At 50.5% G+C, this 24,091-nt stretch overlaps 1 protein-coding gene and 1 long non-coding RNA gene across 7 annotated transcripts; one reads left to right on the top strand and one right to left on the bottom strand.

Annotated features, from left to right (window-relative positions):
* The first annotated feature begins 160 nt into the window (after nt 1–160).
* LOC102148174 (uncharacterized) lies at nt 161–10,629 on the top strand. Its single transcript, XR_287886.4, has 3 exons — nt 161–233; nt 1,283–1,475; nt 3,381–10,629. It is a non-coding gene; the product is annotated as an uncharacterized lncRNA (long non-coding RNA).
* On the bottom strand, nt 8,449–18,999 carry LOC102148209 (zinc finger protein 135-like). Of its 6 annotated transcripts, none has more exons than XM_023651549.2 (5): nt 18,063–18,999; nt 17,458–17,527; nt 15,750–15,839; nt 15,409–15,447; nt 8,449–13,877 (listed from the first exon to the last, which is right to left on the bottom strand). In XM_023651549.2, exons 1-5 carry the CDS (start codon nt 18,426–18,428, stop codon nt 13,717–13,719), a joined length of 726 nt encoding a protein of 241 aa, XP_023507317.2. In that variant the 5' UTR covers nt 18,429–18,999; the 3' UTR covers nt 8,449–13,716. The 6 variants fall into 6 exon arrangements, with proteins under 6 accessions (XP_023507317.2, XP_070081201.1, XP_070081200.1 ...); XM_070225100.1 differs by having other exon boundaries at nt 8,449–14,243; nt 18,063–18,487; XM_070225099.1 differs by having other exon boundaries at nt 8,449–13,943; nt 18,063–18,476.
* Nucleotides 19,000–24,091: the final 5,092 nt, after the last annotated feature.

Below are 24,091 nucleotides of genomic sequence, written 5' to 3'. Positions count from 1 at the left end.
GCGCGCCTGCCCGCAGAGACCACAACTCCCAGCATGTCCCGCGTTTCACGCTCCACGGCCAGTGCGCCCCTCCTCTGGACTACAATTCCCAGAAGGCACCGCCCCCCAACCCCATACCTCGCCCACCACCCCCACCCCGCCCCGAGCATCCGGTGGTACGCCGGGAGTTGTAGTCCGGGCGGGCGCACGGGCTGTGGGGACTGTGGCCTGGTCTTTGTGGGGCAGTGGTGGCGGTGAGTGGACGCTGCAGCCGGAGGGTGGGCGGGAGGCAGAATTGTGCATGATGCGTGGGGGTGAGGGGTGTGTGAGGGGGTGCGGCCTGAGGGTGCTGGTGTGAGGGGTGTCAATGCTGTGTGAGGAATGTGGGTGCCGGTGTGAGGGGGTAAGGTGGGTGCCGGCGTGAGGGAGCGAGGGATGTGGGTGCCAGGGTGAGGAGGTGAGGGGTGCGGATGCCGGGATGAGGGGATGGGAGGGTGTGTGAGGGGTGCAGGTGCCGGAGTGAGAGGGTGAGAGGTGCGGGTGCTGAGGTGAGGGGTGCGCGTACTGGGGTGACGGTGAGGGGTGCAGGTGCCTGGGTGAGGGGGTGAGAGGTGGGGGTGGCGGTGTGAGGGGGTGAGGGGTGCGGGTGCCTGGGTGAGGGGTGCGGGTGGCGATGTGAGGGCGGGAGGGGTGCAGGTGCCCAAGTGAGGGGGTGAGGGGTGTGTATTATGTGTGTAATGTGTGTGGCTCACTGACCGTGTACAGGTGATTCCACATGTCTATCGAGTGTGACTGTATGTGACCTGGAGGTTGGGCTGCGTGTGTCAGTCTGTGACCACCTGTGTGTGTGAAATCTGCGTGTCAGTCACCATACATGATAATGGTGTAGCCGTGTGTGGCTGTCTAATGTATGAGAGTGTCTGTGAGACAGGGACATGGAGGTGATGGGGAGCGGCTGGTACAGCATGGAGGTCTCAGACTCTGTGATTATACTGTATCTTGCTACAGTGACTGTGATTGTGATGATGGGTGGGATCGTGTGACACAGTGGATGCCAGGATGTGTGATTGTGAGAACATGTCCTCTGTGTGTGCATATGGGTGTGTGAGAGTCTCCAAGCAGGAGAGTCTGGTTGGGGGTCCAGGACAGGGAGGGTGGTGGCCCAGGCTGCATGCAGGTGTGGCCTAGAGGGAGGAGGTGCCGTGGGGGCCTGGCCCGTGCCTCAGCCTGTGACCATGTCCCCTGCAGCTCCTCAGACACTTTCCTGCAGCCAGAATGAGTATGTTTTGTCTTCCTTCCACAGATCTGTACTGAGCACCCAGTGTGGGCCTGCGCTGTTCCAGATCAGATTCTGCAGCGAGGAGGACAGGCATGGCCGGCCTCCGTGGAGCCAATGTTGTATGAGGAGGCAGATGGTTATCAAAGGAACAAGCCAGTTCCCTAAGGAGCTGGCATCCTAGCTGAACAGAGGGAAGGACTCAGGGAGAATGTTTCAGGTATACAGAGCACAAATTCCAAGGCCCTGAGGTGGCTACAGGCAAGGAAACCCAGCTGGAGTTCATTGAGGGAAGAAGATGGGAGAGGACAGGGTCAGAAAGGGGAGGCCTGTGGGGGCAGATCTTGCAGGGCTTATAGGCCAAGTATGGACTTGGACTTCTACCCTGAGAGAGGTGGGAGCCATGGGAGGCCTTTGAGCAGTGGACAGCTCTTTATAGGACTCCTCTAGCTGTTACAGGGGAAGACTGTTGGGATGAGGGTAAAGGCAGGGAGACCCAGGAGGTGAATGCTGCTGGAGTCCTGGTGAGCGGAGCAGGGCAGATCTGGGTGGTGGAGGTAGAGGTAGAGGTGCTGGTAAGTAGTCAAATATGGATCTGTTTTAAAGGTGGAGCTGACAGGGTTGATGGGTTGAGCTGCAGTCCAAGGGGAGAGCAAGGCTGGCCTGGAGCCTGAAGGTAGATCACGATCACCACGGGTATGTTAGTTCTCTAGGGCTGCCATAACAAAATACCACAGACTGGAGCTTAAACAGCAGATGTTTATTCTCACAGTTCTGGAGGCTGGAAGTCCAAGGTCAAGGTGTCGGCAGTTTTGGTTTCTCCTGAGGTCTCTCTCCTTGGTTTGTAGGATAGCTGCCTTCTTGTTGTGTCCTCACATAGCCTTTCCTCGTTGTGAGCATGCCCCTGGTGTCGCTCCCTCTTCTTATGAGGACACCAGTCCCGTTGGGTTAGGGCCCATCTATGTGACCTCATTTAATCCTAAATACCTCTTTAAAGGCCATATCTACAAATACAGTCATATTCTGAGAGGTACTGGGGGTTAGGATGTTAACATATGAATTTGAGGGCACACAATTCAGTCCATAATGGGGTGAAAGGGCATTAGTGTGAGTGTGGGGATATTGTCTGGAAGTCTCTAGAGGAGGAGAGGGGAGAGAGAGGGCAGCAGCTGGAGGAGACTCAGGTGCCAGGGAGAGCAAGAAGGAAGAGCTGGATTGACAGTTAACAGGTATGGGATGACTTGGAAAGTCGGTGGAGGCTTTTGTTAGTGCCTTCTTCTCTGCCCAGATTGTGAGTCTGTGCTCTTAGCACTGGGAGGAGTCCTGGCCTCTCCATAGCCTGAGGCTGGGGCATCCATGGTGCTTAGCACAGGGCCAGGCACCAAGAAAAGTTTGCTGAAAAATGAATGAATGAACAAATGGCAGACCAACAGACTATGCTTGCTCGAGCTGGAGCTGCTCTGCTGGATTCTCACTTACCTCCCACACCCACTGTAGCCCTTCCACTCCCTACCCCAGCCCTCAGAAGGCCCTTTTTGTGCTTATTCTCTGACTCTTCAACCAGTGCTCTAGGCTGCTGGGCTCTCCTGAGTAGACTCCCCGCCCCGCTTCTCTGCCTCGTGTGTCTTTCTCATCCTCTCCCCAGGTTTCAAACCTCATCTTTTTCAGGGAGTCTTCATTTTAATTTGGCAGTTGTATTAGTCAGCTATTGCTCTATAACAAATAGTTACAACAGTTCAGTGGCTCAGAGCTATAAGTGCTTATTTCTCTCATGATTCTGAGGGTTGGCCGATCTGGGATGAGCTCAGCTCCAGGCTCCAAGTTGGGTCCACCTGTGCTGCACTTGTGTTGCAGGGCTCACAGGGCAAATTCATCTCATACTGGTGGCAGAGATGCCAATGGGATTGAGGCCTAGGCTCAGGACTGACGTATTTGCAGTTCCACTCAGATTCTATTGGCCAAAGTAAGTCACAGGGCCACACCCAAAGTCAAGGAAGGGACATCTTTGCTGCCTTTAGTGGGAAAAACCACAAATATGGCCAAGGGTATCTACACAAAGAGGGGTGAAGAATCAAGCCAGTAATTCCATCTGCTTCATTAATCCTTTTGATTTCTTTTCTTCCAGGGTGAAGTCGACAAATCAACATTTGTCATCTTGGTTTTTTTCAGATCAGGGAAAGTGAGCACAGGGCATATCCAAAGACTTGCCACAACCCCTCACGGGGATGGTAATGGAAGTCATCAGAGAAGACATTTCATGGGGCTCTGCCTTCCCAGACTGGTGCTCCTGAGGCCTGCTCAAGGAACCAGAACAGAAGTTCTGCTGGAGATGTGGAGGAACATTTGCTTTTCTGGGAAGAAGATTTAAAGCAACAGTCAGTTCCTGACATGGAAACTCCTAGTGAGGGGAGAGGCTGTGGAGGCAGTGAAGTTGTGAGAAGTGTCAGGATACCTTCCAGCCCTATCAAACAAGAGAGTGTTGCTGTGGAGAAGAAACCGCACATGTTAGTTGCACATGGAGGGAGCTTTGAGCAAGTTCCAGGGCCAGCTGTGTTGTAGGCAGCCTGTGTGAACAGGATACCCTGAAGGTGCAGCTTCTGTGGGAAGAGTTTCAAGCAGCACTTGGCCCTCGGTGTGCACGAAAGGACTCACACGGGGAAAAGCCCTATCCATGCAGCACCTGTGTGAAAGTCTTTTGGTGCTGGTCCAACCTCACTGTGCACCAGAGGATCCACACTGGAGCGAAACCCTACGAATGCCAGGAGTGCGCGAAAGTCTTCATTCAGAACTCCACACTCACACTGCACCAGAGGACCTACACCAGAGAGAAGCCATACAAATGCAGGGAGTGGAGCAAGGCCTTCCAGGGAAGTTCAGACCTGTGGAAACACCAGCAGATTCACACAGGGGAGAAGCACTATGAGTATCAGGAGTGTGGGAAGGCCTTCAGGTGGAGCTCGCCCCACATCTGCCATCAGAGGATGCACAGTGGTGAAAGGCCATATGCGTGTGGCTGGCGCAGCAAGGCCTTCATCCAGAGCTCACAGCTTAGCCAGCACCAGCAGAGTCACATGGGTAAGAAGCCTATGAGTGCCCAGAGTGCAGCAAGGCCTTCAGCCTGAGCACCTACCTTGCTGAGCACTAGTGGATCCACATGGGCGAGAAGCCCTGTGCCTCCCTGGAGTGCGGCAAGGCCTTCATCCAGTGCTAACACCTCAGCCAGCACCAGCGCACCCACACGGGTGAGAAGCCATACATGTGTGTTGAGTGGCAAGGCCTTCCACTACAGTTCATTTCTCCTCCAGCACCAGAAGCTCCACCCCAGGGAATAGCCCTGGTGGCTGTGCTCTCACCATGTCCTATGTCACCTCTCACCATCCTGAAGGCCTGAGGCAGCACATCACCCTCGTCCTGTACCTCACAGGCTCTCATTGCTTCTCTCCCCTATGCTGGGCTTTCCCCCCTCACCTGCTCCTTTTTCCATTTTCTTTCCCTTTAAAAGTTTTTAACATTTTTTTTAGCTGTAATTCACATACCTTAAGTTCATCCTTCTAAAGTGTACAATTCAGTGGTTTTTAGTATAGTCACAAGGTTATGCAACCATCAGCACTGTCTAATTCCAGAACACTTTTATCACCCCAAAAAGAAACTCCATACCCTTTAGCACTCTCTATTCTCCCTGTCCCCCCAGCCCCTGGCACCCAGTCATCTGCTTTCTGCCTCTGTGGATTTGCCTGTTCTAGATATTTTGTGTAAATGATCCCTTTGCATTTTCTGTCCATCAGTAGATACACCCCAGGTGTCCTAATCCAAGGAATCCTTTGCTTTCCCCAACCAACCTCATCTCATCCATCAAACACTGGGCTGGGCTTTGGCCTGTGGGTGGCACTGGTTGCCTTCATTTCCTTGGGTCTTGGGCTTCCTTGTGGGTTTCTGCCTTCTGCTGTCATACTTCTTTTTTTTTTAAAGATTGGCACCTGAGCTAACAACTGTTGCCAATCTCCTTTTTTTTTCTCCCCAAATCTCCCCAGTACATAGTTGTATATTTTTAGTTGTGTGTCCTTCTAGTTGTGGCATGTGGGACACTGCCTCAACATGGCCTAATGAGCGGTGCCATGTCTGCGCCCAGGATCCAAACCCTGGGCTGCTGAAGCGGAGCGTGAGAATTTAACCACTCGGCCACAGGGCCAGCCCCCTGCTGTCACACTTCTGTTGTGGAAGGCAGAGCCCCAAGATGCCCACCCCCAATAATCGCAACAATAAACCAGATCTTCATCGAGCCCCTATTGTGCACCAGGCACTCGCTGGGCAGTGTCTGTTAATCCTGATTGCCAACTCTGCCTGTGACCTTCTCCCTTTCTGCACCACCAAAGCCTTTATCTCTGGCAGCTCCTACTTCCTAGCCCCCAGCTCTGCCCCCTCTGCCAAGCCCAGCTTCACATCACCAATGTCTCCCTGCATATTTGCCTTGACACCTCTCTGCCTCCAAGTAGAACTTGCCTCCCCATCCACCCACCAGTGAAGGGAGCCCCAGATTTTCCTGGTTTCTGTTTTATCACTTTCCAAACCATCATTCTTCCTGTTTTCCAGCTGGTGCAGTTGGCGCTACACAACTGGTCTGGTTTGTATCTAGAAAGGCTGTATTAGTTTCCTATGGCTGCTGTAACGAATTACCACAAATGTCGTGATTTATAACAACAAAAATGTTACATTTCCTGAGGTCAGAAGTCCAAAATGGGTCTCACTGGGCTAACGTGACCACGTTGACAGGGCTGGTTCCTTCCAGGGTTACTTGTAAGGGAGAATCCATTTTCTTGCCTCTTCCACCTTCTAGAGGCTGTCTCCACATTCCTTTTTCTGTTCCCTGCCTCACTGTCATCACATCTTCTCTGACTCTGGCCTTGCTGCCTCTTTCTTTCACTTAAAGACCCTTATGATTACACTGGACCCACCTGGTAATCCAGGATACTCTCCCCATCTGCAAATTCCCTTTTGCATGTAAAGTCACATATTTGCAAGTTCTGAGGATTAAGATGTGGACATCTTTGAGTGTGGAGAGGGGAGGCATTATTCTGCCTATCACAGATCCTAATTTCATTGGTCTAGGATTTGGCCTGGGCATCCAGATTTATAAAAGTATCAAGGCAATTCTAAAGATTTTATTTATTTTATTTTTTTCCTTTTTCTCCCCAAAGCCCCCCGGTACATAGTTGTATATTCTTAGTTGTGGGTCCTTCTAGTTGTGGCATGTGGGACGCCGCCTCAGCGTGGCTTGATGAGCAGTGCCATGTCCGTGCCCGGGATTCGAACTGACGAAACACTGGGCCGCCTGCAGTGGAGCACGCGAACTTAACTACTTGGCCACAGGGCCGGCCCCTGAAGGCAATTCTAATGTGCAGACAAGGCTGAGGACCACTGGCTAAGAAACAGCACGATGCAACAGGAAGCACAGTCTATGGAGAGGGTTCCGGCCCATCTCAGTTCCTAGTCCCACCTCTCACTCTCTTACTTGAGCAAATGACTTCACTTCTCTGGCCCTCTACTTCCTTCTCTGTATCATGGAGATAATAAACCCTCCCCTCTTCACAGCTGATCATGATACCCTCTGCTTCCCCATGTCCATGGTGGGAGGCAAAATTGTGCCTGCTCAGACACAGCCACACGGGCACACAGATGCACAGACATACAGACCCACATAAAGACACACAGACACACAAATACTAAAGTGGTATCCAGGGGGCCGGCCTGGTGGTGCAGTGGTTAAGTTCACAAGCTCTGCTTCTCAGTGGCCCGGGGTTCACCAGTTCGGATCCTGGGTGTGGACATGGCACTGCTTGGCATGCCATGTTGTGGTAGGTGTCCCACATATAAAGTAGAGGAAGATGGGCATGGATGTTAGCTCAGGGCCAGGCTTCCTCAGCAAAAAGAGGAGGACTGGCAGTAGTTAGCTCAGGGCTGATCTTCCTAAAAAATAAATAAATAAATAAATTGGTATCCAGGATATATAAAGAATTCTTACAACTCAACAATAACAAAAAAACAAAACCCAATTTAAAAATGAGCAAAGATTTAGTAGACATTTCTCCAAAGAAAATATACAAATGGCCACTAAGCATATGAGTGGATGCTCAACATCCTTTGTCATCAGGGAAATGGAAATCAAAACCATGCTGTGATGCCACTTCCCACCCAGTAGGATGGCAGTGATCAGAAAGACAGGTAACAGCACGTGTTGGCAGGGATGTGGGAAAATTGAACCCTCATGCATTGCTGGTGGGAATGGAAAATGATGCAGCCACTGTGGTTTAACTTTTTGTTAAACATAAGAGTTACCTTATGACCCAGCAATTGCAAGGAAATGAAAAAATATATCCACACAAAATCTTGTACAGAAATGTTCATAGCAGCATTTTTCATAACAGCCCCAAACTGGAAACAACGCAAATGTCCATCAACTGATGAATGGATAAACAAAATGTGGTCTAGCCATACAATGGAATATTACTTGGTCACAGAAAGGAACTCAGTGCTGATACATGGATGAACTTGAAAACATTATGTTCAAAGCAGCCAGACGCAAAAGGTCACATATTCTAAGATTCCATTTATATGAAATATCCAGGAAAGGCAAATCCATAGAGACAAAGTAGATTAGTGGTTGCCAGAGGCTTAGAGGAGGTGAATAGGGACTGACTGCTAATGGGTATGGGGTTTCTTTTGGGGGTGATGAAGATGTTCTGAAATTAGTGATAATGGTTGTTCATCTTAGTGAATATACTGAAAACCACTGAATTGTACACTTTAGAAGGGTGAACTTATGGTATGTGAATTTTAAATAAAGCTCTTATAAAGAAGCAGACATAGACACACACCTACGGACACACAGAGACAGATACAGAGACACACATACACTCCCACCCAGAGGTAGGCTCCCCCACCGCCCAGCCTCTGCATGGAGGACCCAGCAGCTGCCTCTCAGCCCTGGATTCCATCCCAGAGACCTTAGCACCCCACCACTGTGCAAGTCAGCAGAACCCCACACTCTTGGGGCTCCTTAGTGAGAGGCCCAGATGCTCCCACTGCCAGGTAACTGCCGTGGCATCCTTGGTAAGCTGCCCTGGGAAATGTGTAAGTGTGGGAATGAGTATGTGTGTGTGTTGTTAAAGAAAAAATTACCCAGAGTTAGACAGGAGTTAAAGCAGTAAAAACATTTTATTAAGAAAAACTATTGCAATCGGGGAAAAAGAGACCTCAGTGTAGAACTGGGCTTACCTCTGAATACAGCATGGACAAGTGGGAATTTATAGCCAAGAAGCAGGGTGGGGGTCAATGGGTAGAAGATTACTAAGAGGAAGCCTCAGGGGTGAGGGGATTCTGACAGGATTCTTGCTGAAGGCAGGCCAGAGTGATCAGATATCACCTGGGGGGGTGGGGATGAGGAACTGGAGTAGATAACGAGGGTGATCAGATGTGGAGGATGGGAGAGTCTTGCTAAACTGATTTAAGATTTCTGCTAAAACTGGACTCTAAGGAAGGCCCCAGAAGCCCAGGGTTTGAGGCCTAGTCAAAAAGAGCTCAGAAGAGCCTGACTAGTTTGGTCATGGAGAGAATCTTTGTCAGGGTGCGAGTGTGTGATGGTGTGTGTGTGTGCACCTGTGTGTGTATGATGGCGTATGAGTGCAGACGCACACCCCAGGTCACAGGCTGCAGCCTGCCAGGGAACCACCCCAAGGGGTGAAGTGAGAGCCCTGAGGCCCTGTGGACTCCTCTCGCCTCCTGCCCCAGGACTGTCTGCCTGAGCCCGGACGCCTGCAGGACCCACAGCCTGAGGTCCAGCCTCTGCTTCCTGCCGCCAGTGCCCACAGCTGCCCTGCCCCCCACGCAGGGTCTGGGCAGCGCTCCGCACACTGGCATTTGGTATGAGACACATGGAAGAACGACAGTAAGAGCTAAAGAACTTGAAGGCCCTCTGGCCTTATGGGAGGAATGAACCACCCCAGAAACATCCTCTGGCTAGGCCCCTGCTCCATGTAGCACTATGTCAGCCTCTGTCCTGACCCTCAGGTCAGAAAACCTCAGGTCCTCCCCATCTGAAAGCTCCTGCCCCTACAACTGCGGCCTTCTGCCACGCTCCTGCAGGGTCACCGGCACTTGTCGTCAGCTGCACTCAGTCACTCAACCACAGCCAACCTGTGACCACACCCACCTCCCTCGGGCAGAGGCTGCTTCCTGGCAGAATAACACACTGGACGGGGGCCCTGGTACACGTTTCCTCTACAAGTTAGTATGTTAAATCCTTGCAGGCAGAGACCCTCATCACCACTCCCATTTTACAGACTAGGAAGGTGAGGCACAGAGAAGACCCAGAGCTCAGCTGGGCAGTGCTGGGCTTCAAATTCATGGAGCTGGAGGCAGCTGTTTCTTATGCCTGACCACCCCTCAGGAAGGAAGCTGAGGGCTGGCAGTGTCACATCTCTCCTCATCTCAACCTTGCTGCCAGGACATTTTTACAAAGGCTGAGTTTGTGGCCCATGACAAGCTACAGGGGTGTGTGGTATAGCCAGCACACCCTGCCCCATCCATGCCATGTGGTGCCTCAGAGGCCCAACAGCTGCCTGGTTCTTCCTGCCTCTCGGCCTGGTTTCTGGGGCTCTCATGGGGTGCTCTCCCAAATGTCCACTCCCCCCGCACCCCTGATGGTCTTGCCCCTGCAAAACTGAGTTGCCTCTTCTGCTGAGAAACTCCTGAGCATCCCGACCAACACCACTTCTGTCGACTGACACTTCTCCCTCTTGTGTTACAGTAGCTGTGGCCCTCAGCCGGGTAAGGGGGCATTCCCGGGCTGCAGTGTGCTGGCTCATTGTGCAGTAAAGGGTTAACTCAGCAGAATTAGGGTGCCCAAACTCTGCACATTGCAAAGAATGGATTGGCCCCTGATCAGCTCCTGAGACCCTCCCACCCTTGGAATATCCTGCCTGATAAGAGTGTCTTTGTTTACTGGGGGCCTTGGGCCATACCAGATAGTCTGTGCCAACAGTGTGATTTATGATGGGGACCTTGGGTCACACTGCATCAGGTTGACCTCTGAGAGAGCTGGAGGCTGAGTAAAGTCAGTCATGCAAGCAGTCCACATCTATGTGACCAACCCCCATAAAATCACCAGGCCTGGGTGAGTTCCCTGGTTGGCAATACTCCACGTGTACTGTCAGTTGCTACTGCGAGAATTAAGCTGTCTGTACAATTCCACTGGGAGAGGACAACTGGAAGCTTGCACCTGGTCTCCTAGATTCCAGCCTGTGCACCATTTACCTTTGTGATTATAACCTGTATCCTGTCACTGCAATAAGCCATTAAGAGTCCATCACTTATTCTGAGTTCTGTGAGTCCTTCTAGTGAGTCCTCAAATCTGAAGGTGGTCTTAGGGACCCCTCAGTTGTCGTTTTGTATTCAGTGTCTCACTGGTTCACTCACTCATTTCCTGTCTACTTTGGCCCTATATGTGCCAGGTAATCGGGATACAGAGGCACCTGAGACATGAGTGTGTGCTAAAGGGGCTCCTGGTCCAAGGCGGCTCTGGACAAGGACAGGGACAATGGCAACGCAATGTATGCGCTGCTGTGGGGACGGGAAGAGAGGACAGGCTTCTGATTCAGCCAGGGAGGAGTCACCCTGGAGCTGATGCTGAGGACATGAAACCAGAACAAGCTGGCTTGTCCGAGGAAAAGGGAAAAGGTAGGTTTGGTCAACACAGGCTGCCCATGGGACATGGGGAATGAGCCTGGAAAGGCGGGCTATGGTGGATGAGGCGACAGAGAACCCCTGAGTGAAGTTGCAGGGAACAGTGAAAGGCTCACCCATCACAGGAACAAATGTGTGTCTCCTAGCAGGAATTTAACCAACATCTGGCCTGAGCAATGGCTGCCCAGCTCCTACTTTGCCTTTGCCTCAAGTCAGCCAAATGGCCTCACTTGCTTCTTCAGGTGGGACCCGATCATCCCACTGTCTCTCATTCTCAAGGGAACTTAATATTCTAGAACTGCCTTCTCACAGACCTCTGGGAGTCTGCTGAAAGGGAAGGAGGCCCTTTTGCCACTCTGTCCTTACCTGCCAAGTCTAGTGTCTTCATCCTGAAAAGTGAGTGGCTTCTAGTGGGGGGCCTTGAGCATGTGGTTTAACCTCTCAAAGTCTCAGCAACTTCATCTTTGAAGTGGGGATAAAAACACCTGTGTTCCAGGGCTGCTGAGAGGACAAAATGGGACAGTGTGTGTAAGTGCTCAGAAGGTGTGCAATTTTATGCTAAGATCACTCTCTGGCTTTAATGAAGTCCTCATGCTGAAGTGGAGGAATGACATAGAGTTTTCTTTCTAAAGAGCTGGATTTGGTGACACACCACCACATTTTTGAATAGAGAGCTTACTTTTTGAGGGGGGAAAACAAAACCAAGTGGCCTGAGTTAATACAAGGCACCAACGACTGAAAAGCATCTTTTTCCTTAAAGATTGGCACCTGAGCTAACAACTGTGGCCAATCTTTTTTTTTTCCCTGCTTTATCTCCCCAAATCCCCCCTGGTACATAGTTGTATATCTTAGTTGCAGGTCCCTCTAGTTGTGGCATGTGGGACGCTGCCTCAACGTGGCCTGATGAGCAGTGCCATGTCCGCGCCCAGGATCCGAACCAGCGAAACCCTGCGCAGCCGCAGCGGAGCACGTGAACTTAACCACTCAGCCATGGGGCCGGCCCCCCTTTTTTTTCTTTTAATTACATTTTTGCTTTGGCAAAAACTTTGAAATGAGCTCTGTTCCAGGCCTGCTGAGAGGAAGACTGTTCACACTTGTGGATCCTACCAGCTGGTGGGCATCTGGGTGAACCTGTACAGTGGAGAAGAATTGGGGGTGGTCATTGTTCCCTTTGAAGGTTATGGAGAAGCGTCCAGAAGATGGATCTGAGGCCCACTACCAGCTTTCTCATCCAACTAGGTGACTCTGAAGATAGAAGTGTGAGATGTGCAACACGGTCTGCTCTGCGCTGGCCCAGGGTTCCTGACACTTGGCCCTCCGCAGGATGGAGGACAACACATCAAGGACAAGTCTCTGCCACACTGGGCACATCCCCACGTCACCGATGTATGAGAACCAAACAGTGTTTGAAGGATTTCTGATACTTGCCATGGTCTCACGATCTCCCCCTGGGAGTGAATGCTCTGATGCTGGGCCAGGGACCTGCTCTGGCTGAAGGATTTGCTGCATTTGTGACACTCAAAGGGCTTCTCTCCAGCATGAATCCTCTGGTGCAGAATGAGGGCCGCAGCCTCTGGAAAGGTTTTCCGACACACGCCGCATGTGAAGGGCTTGGCACCCACGTGGACACGCTGGTGCTGCAGGAGGTGTGTGCCCCGCCCAAAGGCTTTGCCACACACATTGCACATATAGGGCTGCTCCCTGGTGTGCACTCGGTAATGCTCGGTGAGGTGTAACATCTGGATGTAAGCCTTGCCACACTCATTGCACTTGTAGGGCTTCTCCCCAGTGTGAGTCCTCAGGTAGAGGGCGAGGGAGGAGCTCTGCATGAAGGTCCTGCCGCAGTCGCCGCACACGAAAGGCTTCTCCTCAGTGTGGATCCGCTCATGCTGGGTGAGGAACTTGCTCTGGCTGAAGGCCTTCCCACATTTCCCACACGTATAGGGCTGCTCTCCTGTGTGGACCAAGGCCAAAGAGTCACTGAAGGGTTTCCTGCACTCCCCACACATGAATGGCTTCTTGCCACTGTGGATCTTGAGGTGCTGGGTCAGGTAGGAGCTCTGGCTGAAGGCCTTCCCGCATTCTCTGCACATGTAGGGCCGCTCACCCGTGTGCACCCGCTGCTGCTTGGTAAGGGAGGATCTCTGGCTGAAGGCGCGCCCACACTCACTGCAAATGTACGGCTTCTCGCCTGTATGTGTCCTCAGGTGCTTGATGAGGGATGAGCTCTGGCTGAAAGCCTTCCCACACTCTTGGCACACATATGGCTTCTCTCCCGTGTGGCAGCGCATGTGCTCAGCCAGGGACAAGCTGAGGCTGAACGCCTTGCAGCACACATGGCACTCATAGGGCTTCTCCCCGTGTGGGTTCTGTGGTGGATCAGGAGGGCTGAGGAGTCAGCGAAGGCTCGGCCGCACTCACAGCAGGTGAATGGCTTCTCCCCACTGTGGACTCGCTGGTGATGCACAAGGTGGGTGCTCTGGCTGAAGGTGCGCCCGCAGTCACCACAAGCGTATGGCTTCTCACCTGTGTGCACCCACTGATGCTTGGCCAGGGACGAGTTCTCCCGGAAGCGCTTGTTGCAGTGGCCACACATGTAGGGATTCTCGCCTGTGTGGATGTGCTGGTGCTTAACCAGGGATGAGTTCTTGCTGAAGACGCGTCTGCACTCCTGGCACATTCTCGCCGGTGTGGGTTCTCTGGTGCTGAATGAAATTTGAGCTCTACCCAAAGGCCTTCCCGCACTCTTCACACACATAGAGCTTCCACCTGTCAGGAATCCGCTGAGAGCTCAGGAAGCTTGTGTTCTTGCCAAAGGCATCCTCCCATCCGCCACATGCCAGTGTGCCCTCTTCAGTGTGGACACCTTGTGGGTGACGGAGGTCTGGAAAAGAGTCACAGGCTTCTGTACACACACCTTCTCCTTGGCAGGGGCGCCCCTGACCTAGGACTGAAACACATGTGAGACCCTTTTTATGAACACAGTTTGTGGGAGCCTGCACCCCTGGGGGACGATTTTGATGCTCAGTGAGGAAACGGCACCAGAGGAACCTTCCTCCAAGGCTCCTCTCCCTCTAGCTAGGTGTCACTGCTTGGCAATGTCTTTCTGCCACCTGGCTGCCATGCTCCGTGACTTCTCTTAGGATTATGTGCCGGAAATCCTGCCCCAAGAGTCCCATTGTCATCTGCCCCTGAGGAAGAGCACCTTGGTCTGGAAGCAGCCATATGGCTCGGGACCCAGGCTCTGAGTCTGAAAAATAAGCAGAGAAACATGCTCAAGCCCCACCCTGACTGTGTACCGCCAATCCAGAACCTCAGCAGTCAGGCTAGGCTGCCAGAACGAGCTGCAGGCCAGGGTGGTACGAGTCTGTGGCTTTTAAGATTTTTTTTTTCCTTTTTCTCCCCAAAGCCCCCTGGTACAGTTGTATATTCTTAGTTGTGGGTCCTTCTAGCTGTGGCATATGGGATGCCACCTCAGCTTGGCCTAATGAGCAGTGCCATGTCTGTGCCCAGGATTTGAACCAGCGAAACCCTGGGCCGCCGCAGCAGAGCGTGCAAACTTAACCACTCAGCCACGGAGCTGGCCCCGAATCTGCGGCTTTTAGAAGGGGCTCCCGCAGTTGAGGAAGGGGACAAGGACTGAGGCACCCACTGCACAGCATGTACCAAAATTCCTGAACCCAAGAAGGAAAGCACGTGTTCAGTATAAACCAAAACGGTTTAGGCACAACGAGCCACTCTGATCATTTAGGGGATGGTGAGGACCCTCCTGAAATCCAAGTTCCAAGACACCAGCCAAAGGCCAATGTTGCCCCAGGCCTTTTGGGGGATGGTGGCCACAGGCCTGCTGTGTTAACCCTTTGCTGCACAGGTGGGAAGGAAACGGGTAGAGGAACACAGAAAGACACCGGCCAAAGCCTCAGGAGCCACCCCAACTGTCAGCTGCTGGTGGGGCTGTTTCACAACCATGCCCTCACTGGAGCCGGGCCTGGCCCAGAGAGTGCAAAACAAGTGCTCGAACAAAAACCTGCATGTGACTGTTCATGGTGGCACTGTTCCCAATCGCCGAAATGTGAAAACAGCCCAACTCTCCACCAGCAAAGAATGTATAAACAAAACATGGTCTATCCACTCAGTGGAATATTATTCAGCCACAAAAAAGAATGAAGGACTGATCTGTGCTACAATGTGGATAAACTATGAAAACACTATGCTAAAAGGCCAGACACAAAAGACCACATTTCGTCTTATATGTATCTATATGAAAATATATGAATACATTTATATAAATTCCATTTATATGAAAGATTCAGAACAGGCAAATCTGTGGAGACAGAAAGTAGACTAGTTGTTGTCAGGGCTGGGAGAGTGACTGCTTAATGAGTCTGGGTTTGTTTCCAGGCTCCTGCACCTACCCACTCTTTCCTGTTGGTTGTACACTGCACCTTCTTGCCCTAGGAGGAGAAAGAACAGTTAACAACAGTTACAGTTAAAACACTGCATTGTACGTCTCAACTTTCCTGAGAGTGAATCTTAAGTGTTCTCACCACAGGGGGAAAAAACTCATAACTATATGTGGTGATGGATATATTAATCAGCTTGATAGTGGTAATCATTTCATAGCATATACATCTATCAAAATACCATCTTAAATATATAGAATTTTTATTTGTTAATTATACCTCAACAAAGCTGGGGAAAATTAAATTAAAAAAATAATAAACTGATCTGATAGGGAGACCCTTCCTTCACTCACCTGGACCTCTCGGGGCATCTCTCTCCACAGTCCAGGGGTCTTCCCACTGCTCCAGCTTGGAGATCGCGTCTGGTTTGGAATCAGGAAGTCCTGCCCATGGTGAGAAGGGAGGAGGAAAACATTGATGCTGTTGCTACAAGTCAGCCAGGGCCAAATAGGGCATTGTATGTGTCCCAAGGCACAGGAAAGGTCTCTACCTGGTGACATAGGTTGGGGCACCCGGTCTTTGCACTGGGGGGACTTGGCTGGGGGACATGAGTCAGAGCAAGGACACACCTGGGTGTGAATGATCGAGGACGAGGCAGGGGAAACACACACAAATGACATGGATGAAGAGGTGACAGGGAGGCCTCAGCCAGGGACACCACGTTGCTGTAGTTCCTTAGCATCACGTCGTGGAACAGGATCCTCTGTGTTGGGCCCAGCAGCCCCCACTCCTCCCACGTGAAGTCCACAACCAAGTCCTTAAATGTCACTGGCTTGTGAAACATGCCACATGCACTGGCTCAGCCATGGGCCATGTCTGACCAGGGCTAGCCCCATGGGGAACAGCAGATGTGAATGTTCTGGGAAACGCTCTGTTGTCGGGGGCTCATGCTGAGTGGCCTAAGCCAAGAGTTGGCAGTATTATCGCCTTGATACTGGATACTGTAGTCTCACCTAAATATCTGTATCTCCCCCAAATCCCTATGTTAATGCCCTAACCCCCAAAGTGAAGGTGTTTGGAGGTGTGGGACCTTTGGGGAGATGAGGTCTTGAGGGTGGAGTCCCATGATGGGATTAGTGCCCTTATCAGAAAAGGTAGAGACCAAAGCTCTTTCTTTCTCTCTCCGCCACGTGAGGACAGTGAGAAGGCAGCCACCCGAAAGCCTGGAAGAGAGCTCTCCCCAGAACTGAGCCCTGCTGGCACCCCGATCTTGAACTTTCCGCCTCCAGAAGTGTGAGAAATGATGCTGTTGGTTAAGCCACTCAGGCTGTGGGATTTTGTTGTAGTGGCTGAGCAGATGAAGACACAGTGATTCCTCAGCACTTCCCAAAGTGTTCAGCTCTGCAGCCCCTAGAGGGACAGTTGGATGGCCCTTGCCAGCCCCCCACAAAGCCACTTGTCACACCTGTGTGGTCTCCCTCCCCTTCAGGGCTGGGCAGGGGAAGCTTGGAGGCTAGGATGGCATGTGGTGCCAGCCACAACATGTGTCCCCAACATGGCCTTTACTGCCCCCACAGTGGCACCCTCAGGCTCTGGTAACAGCTCCTCTGCCCGTGTGTGGCTGTGTCCTTAGGGACCCCATGGAGAAGGGGCCTGTCAGGAGGCAGCACTGATTTCAGAGTAGCTACTTACCACTCTTAACACCCAAAGCCCCCACCTCCTATCTAGACGCTGCCCAGCACCACCATTCACTCATTCGCCTGCTAAGACCTCCTCCCAGGTGTCTTCATTGCCGGGCCCTGCTCTGTCCCTTTCCTGGATATGTGGCTGAGAGACAGAATGGACAGACCAACTGCCTCACTCCCCCAGACTGAAAACACATTCACACAAAAACCTGTACGTGAATGTTCACAGCAGCATTATTTGGACAAACTGTGGTACATCCATACAAGGGAATGTAATGCAGCTGTAAAAACGAATGAAGTACTGATACATACATAGCACAGCACACTTAGTGAAAACATTATGCTCAGTGAAAAAAGCCAGACACAAAAAACTCACCTATTGTATGATCCCATTTACATGAAATGTCCAGAACAGAGACAGAGGGTTGATTAATGGTTGCCAGGGGCTGGGGAAGAAAGGGAATGAGCAGTGATGGTTAGGGGGTATGCGGCACAGGCACACATGTGAGGTCACACCTGCACACACAGGGGCTGTCATACACTCAACACTCCCTCCATGCAGATATGCGTGCACAGTGACATGCTCGGCCACATGTACACAACTGGGGCCTCAGGTGCACACGCAGGTGGTGTCACACATTCAGGACTCCCCTCCCCTCTGACACGTACGGTGACACACCGGGCGCCCCCCACACACCTGAGATCTCATCTGTACACACAGGTAGTGTTACGCAACACACCCTTCCCCTGTGACACACTCAGGCACATGCCCACATCCGAGGTCGCACCTGCACACACAGGCAGTGACACGCTGGGCCCACACACACACCTGAGGTCGCACCTGCACGCACAGGTCGCTCCCTCCCCACCGCCCCACCCCCAGCCCCGATCCCACGGCCTGGCCGTCCTGGGTCGCTCTCCCCGCCCGGGCCTCCCCGTCCCTCACGCTTACCCGGGCAGCCTCAACCGCAGCACACTCACCTTCGCCGCCGTCTGCTCACACAGCCAGAGGGCGCCGCCACTGGCGCGCCCGCCGCCTATGCACAGCAGCCAAAGGCACTTCGGCCCGCGCTTCCGCCAACTGGCCCGCGGTCTGCCCGGAACTTCACCTCCCAGAGGGCTCTGCGCGCCGCGGGACTGGAGCCGGCCGGGCACTGGGTGAATGGCGTCCTGGGAAATGGAGTCCGTAGTGCGATGGCGCCCCAGGGGAGCGTGGGAACTTGTCGGTCGCTCTGCCCCAGGGGACACACAGGGACCGTCGTGTACTGACCAGCGTAGTTTTATGTCTGTTCGTTTAAGTATACGGCTTGTGTACTTTTTCCCGTTCGCACAGATACACACATGCATATATAAGTGTATACTTTGGGAAAATTTCCCCCAATCCTGTATATCGTGTAAATCCTTCAGCAGAAGTCCCTTAAGAACAGGTACATTCTTCCACCCACGCAGGAAACGACCTTGGAACCACAGTTATTTAAGCCACAGTCCTGTAAGCTAATTTCTCCCAATAACGTCCTACCTGCCTTTTTGTTTTCATTTTATTCAAGCTGATAAATAAATGACAAATAGGATATATTGGAGTATACGGCGAAGCCATTTGGTGTAAAACTGAACATCTTTTTTCAAAAGGGCCTGACTCTGGCCATAGAGCATGCATTGTATACCTGCTTTAAGTATTTACTGTGTCCCCAAAACAAGAACAATGCCCTTAAAGATAAGGATGTAACTTCCCACACATTGGCATTTCCTTAAGAATAAGCCCCTCTCCCTAAACTAAGGATTGATTCTGGCCTGCTGCTCTCACCCTGTGACCACCCAGCTGGAGACCACAGACCTGCTACCTGCTGTGTTCATCAATTGCTGTGTGAATCGCAGTGCCAGCAAAGCAGTCTTGTGACTACTGTAAAAGGGACATTCCAATTATCTGTGCTACATGCTCTTTGACGGTCTATAACTACTCCGTCAACCCCCACTTCTTTGGAGCACTCCATTCCTTTGTGAAAGGACTCTCCTGGGCTATTTGGCCCTCAGATCTGGCTCGTAATAAATTCACCCCAATTTTGATTTATAGATTGGTTATGGATTATTTGTGTTGACAAAGCCCAAATAAAAAAACATGCATTGTACTCTGCTGTCCTGTCTTGAGGTGGCTTCAATCTAGAAGAGACCCTGACCTTTTTTTTTTTTTAATAATCCTGACATTTTTCATGTATCCAAGCCAGTTTTCCAAACTATCCTCCAATTTAGATTTATCTGATTGTTCCCTTATATATAAAACAATCATAATCAGATTTTACATACTCCTGTTTTTTCCACTGACTCTGAACATTTCTCCACTTCGTTAAATATTTTTTGAAAACTATTTTTTATTAAATGGCAACACAGTTTTCCACCGTATGAATTTACCATAATTTATTTACCCTCTCTTTTGGGTTCTGGCCTCAATTCCAAAGTTGGGCAAGGGGGAGTGGTTTCCTCCAAACCAACAAGCAATTCTATGACACTGTCTACCCGGAGATAGTATCAGGTCCCACAGGTTAAGGGCTCAGTCCTGCATGAGTGCACTCCACATCAGTTGCCAACACACCAGTCGCTAAGTCCAGGTTGTTACCTATATTTCTGATGGACTGGCTACAAATAGAGGTTCCTGCAACCCTCTCTTCAGGTTCAATTAATTTGCTATTGCGGCTCACAGACCCCAGGAAACCTCTTTGCTTCTCAGACTATTGGTTTATTGTGAAAGGATATAACTCAGGAACAGCCAGATGGAAGAGACACATAGGGTGGGGCATGGGCGAAGGAGCTCGGAGCTTCCGTGCCCTCTACAGGTGCTGCTCTCCCAGCACCTCCACGTGTTCACCAACCCAGAAGATCTCCGAACCCTGACCTTTTGGGTTTTTAGTGGCTGTTACATAAGCATAATTGTTTTTTTTTTGTTCTTGTTTTTTCTGAGGAAGATTAGCCCTGAGCTAACATCTGCCAATCCTCTTTTTCCTGAGGAAGACTGGCCCTGAGCTAACATTCGTGCCCATCTTCCTCTACTTTATATGTGGGACGCCTACCACAGCATGGCTTGCCCCTCAGTGCCATGTCCACACCCAAACCAACGAACCCCAGGCCACTGAAGCGGAACGTCCGCACTTCACTGCTGCGCCACTGGGCCGACCCGCATAATTGTTTGAATCATTGGTTATTGGTGACTAATTCCCCCTCCGGTCAGAGAGGAGGGACTGAACATTCCAACACCCCAGCCACAGGGTTGGTTCTCTTGGCAATCAGCCCCCATCCTTAGGTGCTTCCAAAAGTCACCTCATTCACATTGAACAAGACACTTTCATGCTCCCATAAATTAGGAAATTCCAAGCATTTTAGGAGCTGTGTGCCAGAAAGAGGAACAAAGACCAAATATGTGTTTCTTATTATAAATCACGATCACACCCTTCCTCCACACCTTTAGCTGGAAATTGAGCTACTATAAACACATGCAATGAATGTCTCTGTACATGCATTTTTCTGCATATCCATGGCGACTCCCTAAAAAATCAAGAATGGATAGGCCCTGTGTGATGCAAATTACCTTCTTAATTAAGGGATGTGCCTGGGTACAATGTGGGACTTGAAAATTTCATCCAGAAGCAGACGCCTGTGACTTGGTAGAGAAGCTGACTCCTGATGTGCAGGCTGACCTGGCCTTCATTCCTTCTAGTCAGTTGATAACAAGGGGAATTAAAAAAAAAAAAAATCTCTCAGCCACGTCCCTTTAGACTAGAACCATCCAAAAGAACTTTCTGAGATGATGATGGACATTTTCTACTTCTAACTAGTGAGCAGTTGAAATGTGGCTAGTGTGACTAAAAAACAATTTTTAATCTTGGTTAATTTAAAATTACATCTAAATAGCTACATGTGGCTAGCGACTACCACACTGGACAGCACACTCTGGAACATGTTCACCTTGGATCTCCTTACAAGAGAACTGGGAGACTGCTGTTCAGACTGGGTGCAGATTTCTTCCCAGTTACCTTTTGTACAAATGACTTGAGGATCTCTGAGGATGTGCAAGGAGATGTTGAAAATGGGATCTTGGGCTGTTGGCCACAGTTTGTGTGTGGGTTCTCATAATTTGGGCTGATATAGGGAATTTAATAAAATAACTTGGAAATTTATGTGCTACAACCAGCTTGCAAGAAACTTCACAGAGTCTAAGTCACTTTACACTCAGCTGGTTCCGTTAACATACACATGAGCAAGTGTGTCTATGAACAGCTGAGGCCAAGAGGCAGTCATGTGGATGTTTTAGTGGGGGAGACAGACAGTACACAATGAAACAAATTATCAAACTTTAATGTGAAAGAGTTGAGACTTTTAATTTAAATTTACTTTTTGAACTGGTAATATTTTCACATTTCAAAATTCCAAAAATATCAAAAGATATAGAGTGAAAATTATTCCTCATCCTGGTTTCTCCTCCCCAAGAACTACTATGCCTGGTTACTTTGTACCCTTCAGAAATTGTGTGTGTGTAAGCAAATGTTTCCTTTTCAGACAAATGGAAGCATACTATCCACACTAGTTTACACCTTTTCCCGCAGCAGGAGCACCAGCACCGTAACTTGGACCTCTTTCCCACCTTAGTACATAGACAGTCCCCATTTTTACAGCTGTGTACAATCCACCATACATCACTTAGCTAGTTCCCCATGGTGGACGCTGAGGTTGTTTCCAAATTTTTCTTTTTTTTTTTAAGATTGGCACCTGAGTTAACAACTTGCCAATCTTTTTTTTTTTTTTCTCCCCAAATGCCCCGCCCCCCAGTACACAGTTGTATACTTTTAGTTGTGGGTCCTTCCAGTTGTGGCATGTGGGATGCCGCCCCAACATGGCCTGACAAGTGGTGCCATGTCCGCGCCCAGGATCCGAACTGGTGAAACCCTGGGCCGCCAAAGCGGAGTGCAAGAATTTAACCACTTAGGCCACGGGGCCAGCCCTCCAAATTTTTACTTTTGAACTCAATACCACAGTGACAACCATGTACAAACAGTTTGCACGTGTACAAATATATCTGTAGGATGCATTCCCAGCAACAGGTCTGCTGAGACAAAGGGTTTGTGTTTCTAATTTAGATGGCAACTGATAAGCTGCCCTCTACAAAGGCTGTGTCAATTCATACTCCCCCTAGAAATGCGGAGGAAACTCTCTTCCCCTTTTTGGGTAAAAGTCAAGGCTAGTAAAATGCTGAGTGGAGGTCACATTGCTACAATTCTCCTGAAAGTTTATTTAAAAAGCTACATGAAATTTATTGTCAGAGGAAAATGCTCAAAATATAGTAAGAAGTGTTACAGGAGAACTAGAAGGGATTCCAATTTTCTAAACACAAGATAACTACACATATATATTTTGTGTGTGTATAAGATTTAATGTACACACACGCGTTCAAGAAAAAATTACAAGGAAAATTAAGAAAATCTTAATAGTAATGACCATCTCTGGATGGTGGGAGTATGAGGGATTAAAATTTAAATAAATCTTCATACTTTCGTGTATTCTTTTACTTTTGTGCATTTTCCAGGTTTTGCTATAATTAATTTGCATTACTTCCATAAACTGATAAAACCATGCATTTTCCCTAGTTTATAGTAATTTCCCCTGAGGAGTTTCTTATCTGTTTCAAAATTTCTATAAGGAAATCAGTAGGAAAATATGCCTAGAAAAGGTGATCAGAAATGAAAAGTGGAAAAATTTGCAAAGATCTGTGCTTGCCAGGAGAGGGAGGCAAGTGCCAACAGTGACAAGCTTGTTCCTAGCTGACCCAGTGAGGGCACCGTGACCTCGGTCCCCCCAGAGTCCACTCTGATAACTGTGGAACCATAACCCTTCAGGAGCTGCCATTTTGAGGGCCAAGGTGGAGGCCACAGGGCAATTGAGGCCCGGCCTCCAGAGCAGTCCAGAACCAGGAAGTTACAGCTGAGTCTCCCTCCCCAGAGGGCACTGGCAGTTGGAGCATTCCTGAGCCCGCATCCCACACGACTGATGGGGCAGTGAGGAGGAGGCACAGTCAAAAGTGGGGCTCTGGCAGCTGGGCCCCTTGGTGACATGTCACTTCCCTTCTCCGGGCCATCCTGCACTGGCGATGGTAGTGGAAACAGGATGAAGGGAAGAGCTGAGATGTTTAGACACTAAGATCAATAGGACAACTATCTCCTGCCTTCAGGGACGGACTGGTGGATGGCCACATGCTCCATGAAATGGCCCAGGGGAAGGGGGCTGGTTTGGATTGGAAAAGGACATTTTGTTCTGGGAAGGTTATGTTCTTGAAGGTCATGGCACATCCAGGGGGAGCTGCCGGCAGCACAATGCTGTTGTTCCAGCCTGAAGTCCAGGACTCAGCACCAGAGACCAGGATTTGGGAGTGAGCAGTGCAGAGCCATGGGTGCAGATGAGGACATCTGGGGAAGGTGTGGAGCACAAGATGGGCCCCTGGGACAACACCCCAGGGACCCCAACATTTAAGAGGTGAGGGAGAAGAAGAAGCCCCTCAAGAGGTGGAAGGAATCCAGAAGAGTGCAGCATCCTAGAATGTCAGGGCACTGCGGGTTGCAAGGAGGGCCCAGGAAGCAGGCTGAACAATCCAGGAGGTGAACAGAAGATGCTGAGGCAGTGGCACCTGACCAGGCAATGGGGAGCACTGGTGATTCTTCCAGGAAAAGACTGGAGGAGAAAGGCGGCAGATGCTGCTAGTTGCCTATCCACCCCCACTTCCCCAGACCTCCTGTGGGTGGAGATCTCCACCACGGAGGTTAGAAAAGCTAAACACTAGCTTTCCAAGCCCCTGGTCAGTAAGAGTGGCCCTGTGAGCTAGTCTTGGCCAATGAGGCAAAAGTGGGCATCTGCTGGCATCTTCTGGGAAAGCCTTTTCTTTGAAACCTCATCAGAGATGAGTGTTGGCCTGCCCTTCCCCATCTGCTTCTGGTCTTGACTGCGGAAGCAACAGCTGATGCTGCAGCAGTCTC

The sequence above is a fragment of the Equus caballus genome, chromosome 10, assembly GCF_041296265.1.
Source record: "Equus caballus isolate H_3958 breed thoroughbred chromosome 10, TB-T2T, whole genome shotgun sequence".
In the NCBI taxonomy this organism is placed as follows: domain Eukaryota; kingdom Metazoa; phylum Chordata; class Mammalia; order Perissodactyla; family Equidae; genus Equus; species Equus caballus.
Note: the sequence above shows the minus strand (reverse complement) of the source record. Positions and strands in the feature narration are given on the sequence as shown.

Excerpts from the sequence above, each read along its gene's own strand:
- LOC102148209 (XM_070225096.1), bottom strand. The coding sequence starts at position 13,284 with ATGCGCTGCCACACGGGAGAGAAGCCATATGTGTGCCAAGAGTGTGGG.